The sequence below is a fragment of the Mytilus californianus genome, unplaced genomic scaffold (assembly GCF_021869535.1).
Source record: "Mytilus californianus isolate M0D057914Y unplaced genomic scaffold, xbMytCali1.0.p SCAF_2, whole genome shotgun sequence".
Classification (NCBI taxonomy): Eukaryota; Metazoa; Mollusca; class Bivalvia; order Mytilida; family Mytilidae; genus Mytilus; species Mytilus californianus.
Genome location: NW_026262668.1, coordinates 78,376,262 through 78,383,923, shown reverse-complemented (window position 1 = coordinate 78,383,923; position 7,662 = coordinate 78,376,262). Strand labels below are relative to the sequence as shown.

Genomic DNA, 7,662 nt, shown 5'->3' with positions numbered 1-7,662 from the left:
TTGGACAAGGAAATGTACAATTCCTTGTTTTGGAGGATAAACCATATAATTTGCAATTCATCTTAAGGATTCAACCTGAGACAACTATAACCCAGTAGTCTCAGATTCAACTATAGAATCTCTTCGTTGACTAAAGGCAACAGTGCCAGTGGTTCATTTGATATATGTGGCAAATACAGGATAGGTAAGTGTAAATGTAAGGGCGAAATCCTTGAATGGAATATACAGTGCTCTTTCGTAGGAGGTTTATACATAACTTGTATAAATATAGAACTTACATAATATAAATTCGTGTCTTTCCCCTATCGATTAAGTCGCCTAACATAAAAAAAATCTCAAAAATGGACATGAAACTTTTGCAAAGATTAATCAGTAAACATATTGTTAAACGAATGAACAGAATGTATTCCTCTCACGAAAATCCGTTTGTAAGCATAATAAGTTTCATACATCTTACATTTAAGCGTAAAAGTTTTAGGCACTGGCTACGATTACGTCGAAAACGTAACAATAACAAAAAAGTAAAAACGGTTATATTGAAGCCATATTAAATAGGGGCAGATTTTCATAATGGAGGAGAAAATGCTTTGAAAAACACGGGAAAACATCATTGAAACAGAACAGTTGCTTGGAAACATGCATGAGGGCCCAGATGGGTTATTTTCGTTCTTAGTGATCGGCGCATTTTCGCTATCGTGTCTCGTGATCCGTTTTTCTACAGATTTATTTTTTTTTATATTTTCGTGATCCGTGATCATGGAAATTTATTTTCTGTGAATCGTGATTGACAAAAAAATCAACTTGTGAATTGTGATGAGACCCCCCTATCAGGCCCCTCATGCATATGTTTTCCAATTCCTGTACTTTCTTAATATTTCTACATATGTCAAGAAATTAGTAGGTATGGCAAACCAATGGGAGATAACTCCAAATTACCCTAAATAATTGTTCCCAGATGTGTGTAAAAATAAAATCTTTGGGTGACCTCCAATTAAGGCCTTCTATTAACTTGTTAAGTCTCAGAAGGTTCTGATTGCTTTTGATAGATATTATATGAATATTCATGATTCTGTATATTAAAATTTTCAGGAATACAATGAAATATTTGAGGTACAAACAAGGGTTTGAAAGTTACATTTGTTTCCAAAAAATACAAAGGAACGTTATACAGCCATAAAATGTCCTTTTTTATTAAGTTTAATATATTAATTAAATAATTAGGTCAAATAAATAAATCTAGATAGCTGTGTTCATATCAAAATTAATTTTTATAAATAACCCTCCTTTTTGTGTATACATAGTTATTTCCCTTGCATGGACAACTTTTGGTTTAGTTTTGATTGGAAATCAGTGGGATAGTTTTTTTTTTGTGCATTATACAGCCAGTTTATTGCGATTTAAAGATAGTTTAACCATTTGCCATTGCACACGAGATAGTAAGGATACTGAATAATGTGGTTTAACAACAATCAATATATGTATTTTCAACATGTTCAACTAAAAACATACATAGGAATCCATGCAGTAGCGGCAGGTTACTTCGTCTGCTATTCACAGTTAAGGTTTAAAAAAACCCAACATGGCAATTCATTCCCTTGTCATCAATTCTCCCCTGTCTTCCATCCCATATTGATACAAGAAGATTCCCCTACCCCCTTTCCCTGACTGCCACTTTCCAAGTTGAAAGTTATATTAATTATTATACAAATACTATTTGTCCTAGAATAATTAATATAACTTTCAAAACAATATTAATATGACCCTATTTTTCAGACTGTATTTAACAGTACACTCTAAAGATTTTATTTTTTGTATACATATTTTTGTGTGTGTGTGTGTGATCACATTAACTGAGTTGTTGAAATTTTCCCCACATATATGTTCTAAATACAATGGTAAAATTAAATAAGGGAACGTAACAGACACTACAGCTATCTACACATACAGACTGTTAGAGGATTATCGAGCCAAAAAACTTAAGATAATACCGGAGATGGTAGGCCTCAAACCATGTTCGAAGTTCTGTTCAAGATTCGTTTGCATGTAGTTGCACTTCTGTCGTGAATGAGATTGGTTTACAGATTTCACTGTATAAATATTGTAACTGATTTACAGATATTAATTTACTTTACTTTTATACATACAAGTATTTACAGTGATCTGACATAATTATTTTGTTTGAAATTTCTCATATAAAAATAATGTTATATTTATTTTCATTGTTTTTCAGTGCAACAGGTATTTTAAACCTGTAGTATAATTGTTGAAAGGTTGTTGTTTATTTTTATTTATAAGCATTCACTAAACATGCTATACAAGAATAAGAATATTTCATTAAATAGAATGTTAATGAAAAGGAACATTCTAAAACTATCATGACTATACAAAGACAGATGACATACTTCAAAACTGTTCTCGTCTCTCATGGTACACACACACAAACATATACATTTGTATATAAAGAGTAATGTTCATATTTATATTTTGTTTCTTTACATTCAAATGTTTATAAAGTTTTACTTTACATTTTCAATATACCAACTGATGTTCTGAAGAAAGGAATATATAAAGGTATCGTCATGTTATGTGACTTTGGACGATAGAATTTCATGAGAGTGGTTGATTTTCAATCTTTATGCTTTTATTTTGACCAAAAAACTTAACATGGAGGATTTAAATTGACTAACAAGATGTAAAAGAAGCAATATATAAACAAAACTATAACCCAAATGATTAAAAAAATGTATTTTATTATTTTTTAAAGAGAGGAAACAGTTTTTCTAGAATAGTAAAAAATTACCCTTTTGAAAATTTGCTATTTCTTCGTTGTTATTACGTGTATTGATAAAAGTGAAACCATTTTGAAAATGTCTTCACAATGCCTGTTACCTAGTCTTTATCTTCCTCCTCTAGCAGGAGCTTCGCTTTTACAGCGTACTTCTTTATTTGCACCCTAACCCTTACACACGGGGCACTCATAAAATTGGTTATAGTATATGTTCATAAACATAATTATTAGAAACAGTAACATATATACAGCATGCGAACTAATCCATCACCATGTAAACGAAGTTAACTATTTATTACTCAATCCACTTGTCCAGATTTCACTATTTATGTATCTATATATTAAACAGGATAAACACTCCTGCCCTTGTAATAGCGTTTACTGTTCAAACACTATCCTTGTTTAGTTGTTATCATAAAATCTAAAAATCTTTCCACTGTTCGTTTGGTAAGCAATTATTTTATATATAACACTCCTGCCCTCGTATTAGCGTTTACTGTTCAAACACTATCCTTGTTATCATAAAATCTAAAAAAAGCTTTACTGTTCATTAGGTAATGCCTTTAAAATGAGATAAAGTTTTCTTAGATCAGTTGATTTTAAAAAAAATTACTTTCCGTACCTAAAATTAGTGCTGAAATACCCCCCTTTCATTTGTAACCAGGTACAAATGGATACAAATGGTACATGGTGAATACACTCATTCCTTTCAACTGTAAATAGTTGCAATGGGTACAAATGATACATGAGTTACAAATAGCAATACCTAAAAATGATTGAACTAATTTCTTGCCATGACAATAGTTCCACCTCTATCCAAAACATCTGGAATCAGTTTCACAAAAAACTTACGTCTAAGATTGATTGTAAGTATACTGAATTGTTCATGACTTACGACCAATATTAGTCGTAAGTTTTTTTTGTGAAATGGAGTTCTGCCCCCTAATCAATATTGCTGAATAACTGTGAAGTGGCCTATTGTTACGTTGGACACTAATCGCCAGAATGCTAGGTTGGATTAGAATCGGATTTATTGTGAACGTAACAATAATATTTGTGTCTACGATAACGTTCTGTTATTGTAATGTTAAGGCCAAATAAAAATATATGTGTGGTTCCAGGTACTTGACCAACCCTAGTTTAAACCCCCGACCCTAGACCTTTTGTTCCATTACTGAAAAATATATTTTGAACGATCCCGTTTTGTGGAATGTGAATTTCAATAATTAAATTCACAGACTTCTGTCATCTGTATTTCCATTAGAAGTATCCACTACGACTAAAAATGCATCAAATTCTTAACAGAATGCAACAAAATTAACTTAAAACATAACATTTCTGTTTATTTTACAACCAAACATATAAAAAATTGGCAAACTTCCGGTAGGGGCGTGTATGATACTTGGTGAACACATGATTTTTTTCCCGATTTTGACAATCCGAATAAAATAAAAATGCTGACCTACTGACCCTATTCTTTTTCAGAACGTAACTGGAACCACACATATATTTTTCAGTGTATGCAGGAAATATTAATATATTATGTCCTATATTCACAATTTCATAACAAAAACCTGGGACTATTATACTATAATAGTCCCAGCAAAAACGAGACGAGAGTTCAAAAGGTTCAATCCTACAGACATATTATATTTATAAAACTAAAATAGACAAGAAAAAAACTTGAAGTCTGCCCCTTTTAACTTTGATGTTACCACATGAATTCAATTATTCAAAATTTGTATTGATATAGTGACCCAGTGATATCCATTATATTCTGGTCCAGTACCAGTTACCATCGGAAATTTGCAGTTTTCTCAAATATTTTTAACAGGAATTCCATTGGATATATTTTGTATCATATAAAGGGTTACCAAAAATTAGTTCTAGCACCATAGACTAGCTGACCTGAAATCCTCTTATAACTATTGTAAAGCAGGGAACTGGAGTGGCAATTTTTGCGTGAAATTTTACAAGTACGAGGTTCAAGTTACCGTCACTTCAGAATCTTACCACTGAATGATAGAAATGTTAGCTCAATTTGAATATTAGTTTCATATTTTGATATTTTTGGGTAAGAAGAGAAGGTTCAATGTTAAATGTACCAAATATATAGTCCTTTTGTCAAAAATTCTGAAACTTTTCTTTCCCTCGCTAAATTTTAACTGATCATGAATTTATGTTTATTGAAATCAACAAGTTACACAGTATTCAATAGGAGCAAAGAAGTTAATTCTCAAATTCTTATTTAATTCTTATGAAAGAAATGTTTGTTCTTAAGCAAACTTTGAAATTACTTTGTCTGAAAATTGTTATATTTTTTTAAAATGAGGATGTCATAAAGTGATGACGTCATGCCCCTGCACGCGTATCTTCCCAAGATGTGTTGAAAAAGATAAAACTCCACATTTTCTTGTCTTAATCTATTCAAACAAATCAAATTTTGTAAAAATTAAATAAGAGTTATTGTGTGCAGAAAATAGCAGTAAGTCGTTAGTCGTATTTATGAAAAGCGTCCGTTATTGCATAAACTGTCAGGTGATGGTTACTGATAACTAACAGTAACTGGTCATCGGCCAGTAAAGGAAAAAAACTACCTTTGGTTTGGACGTACTCTACTGGTCTAGTTCAAGCTACTGTCAGATATTCACAGTTTTTCTTAAATAATTTTTAACAGGAAATACTTTTGGAAATATTCTTTTAACACAAAAAGGTTACCCTAAGATAGGTCTAGGACCATAGACTTGATCTTTAATTCCTCTTATATCCAGCATTAAGCAGGTTACTAGTGTGCCAATTTTTGCTTGAAATTTCATGGATACAAGGACCAGTTACCGTCACTTATGAATCTAGTTCCTAAATTGTAGATATGTCCTATTAATAAGAAAATTACTGTCCTATTTTGTTGTTTTCAGGCAAACAGAGATGGCAGTTTGTCAAATGAATCAACTCTATCTATATTGTAAAATATCAGCTGAGAGTCACAATATGAAGCTTTTTGTCAAGTGAGCACAGCGAACGATTTCAAAAAGGCTTCATATTGTGTCCAGCAGCTGACATTTTACAATATAAATATAATGAAAATCTGATCATCGATTCATTGTATTGTATTTGTGTTTTTTGCATGATTGAAACAACAGTTTTTCATTGTTTCACTAGAAAACTGTAAGATGGCTTGATAAGTTCCAATCAAACTTATCAAAGTCAGTTCATTCATTATGATTTTGGTGATATATCTGGGTCAAAGTTATTAAGGCCGGGTTAACGTATTTGACGTCACAAAGCCATCATATGCAATTTTATGAAGAGCTAAGCAGTGTTTTATACAGACAGTGGGAACACCGATAAGCAAACATTTCAAGTGAGACAAGACATGAACATTGCAAATTATAAAGCACTGGATAGAGCAAAAAGCATATAAAAACATGTGTATGACATTTATTACCACAAGGACTTGTCTTGAAACCATATCAACTCACACTTTGTCAACTCTTCCGCCAATTTTTGGATATTTATATGCATAACTGTTATATTTTTTGTATCATACTAAATGTATTCATATAATAGTAAAATATAAAATGTAACAAATTATTCCATAATGATAGAACTTTAATAGGATTTTCGATATGAATTGGAATTGATTAAAACAGCATATTCACCTGCGGAAAAAAATATATTGACCGTCAATAACGTTGTGTGCTTTTACGTGCATTGTTTTGGTGAATTTGTTTGATGTACAATTGGTTTTGGTATATAATTGTCATTGCATACATAATCTCTCTCAGAAATACAGAATTAAACAACTACTGTCTTTTTGTTCGGTAAATATGTGGTTTAATTGACTTTTGATAAACTGATATTCACTTTGGCCATTGGCCTCAGTGAATATCATTTTTTTTTTCCAAAGTCAATAAAACCACATATTTATCTCATAAAAAAACGGTAATTGTATAATATTTTATCTGATGGATTGGAAATATGGAACAAATTAATAATTGTTTTGTAAGTTAATTGAAAGCAGTGGTAATAATCATAAGTTTTTTCATTATGCATGTTAAAAGATTGAAATAAATGCTGTTATTACCTGAAATGAATATCTTTGTCACACCAAGTTGTAAAAGCAAGACTTGGGCATCAACAATTTGCTAAAGTTTGTGAGTAGGTCAGTTTAAAGAGAACCACTGATGGTTTGTCAATGATATTTGGTACATTTCTGTATGTAGTTGCATTAGCATTAGCATATACATGTATCTCATTTCTATGGATATGATTTGGCCCTGCCACCTCAGTCAAAGTCTAAGTACTTTGAAATTTTTTCATACATGTATATGTAGTTTACATGTTTAAGTTTGTTATTAGGTCTGTTTAAGAGGAACCACTAATGGTAAGTAAATAATATTTTGTATGCAGTTGTATTAGCATTAGTTCACTTATTTTCATGGTTGATTGACTTTGAAAGTTTTGCATATTTTACTTGTAAAAGTGTAACAGTTAAAATATTGTTTTAATTTCAACATTTGTACTAACTTATCAAAACTACATACAGGTGAGACATATTTCTGTGTCAACATTTATATACAATATTTTGCATTTTATTTCGTTCTCTTACATGTATCTTGAAAACTGTAATAGATTGACAGAAAAGTAGTGATAATAAACATCAAGACAAGGTATAGATAGCAGTCATATGACAGAAACTGTTATAGCCCTAATTGACTATTTTACCCATTACTTGTGTTTTTGTTTCAAAGATCTGACACCCTTGAAACTACTGAACCAATTGAAACCAAACTAGGTATGATGGATCCTTAGTGTGTGTAGATTTTAGCTTGCAAATTATATTCTGGTCTAAAGGATTGGAGCATGGCCCTGGT

The 7,662-nt window shown here is 31.1% G+C and overlaps 1 protein-coding gene across 1 annotated transcript in view; it reads left to right on the top strand.

Moving 5' to 3' along the window:
- The first annotated feature begins 314 nt into the window (after nt 1-314).
- LOC127728255 (iron-sulfur protein NUBPL-like) overlaps nt 315-7,662 on the top strand; it is a 28,640-nt gene continuing 21,292 nt past the window's right edge. The window contains exon 1 of the mRNA XM_052235538.1: nt 315-428. Coding sequence (XP_052091498.1) covers nt 342-428 — 87 coding nt within the window. The 5' untranslated portion in view covers nt 315-341. The remainder of the gene's footprint in view (nt 429-7,662) is intronic.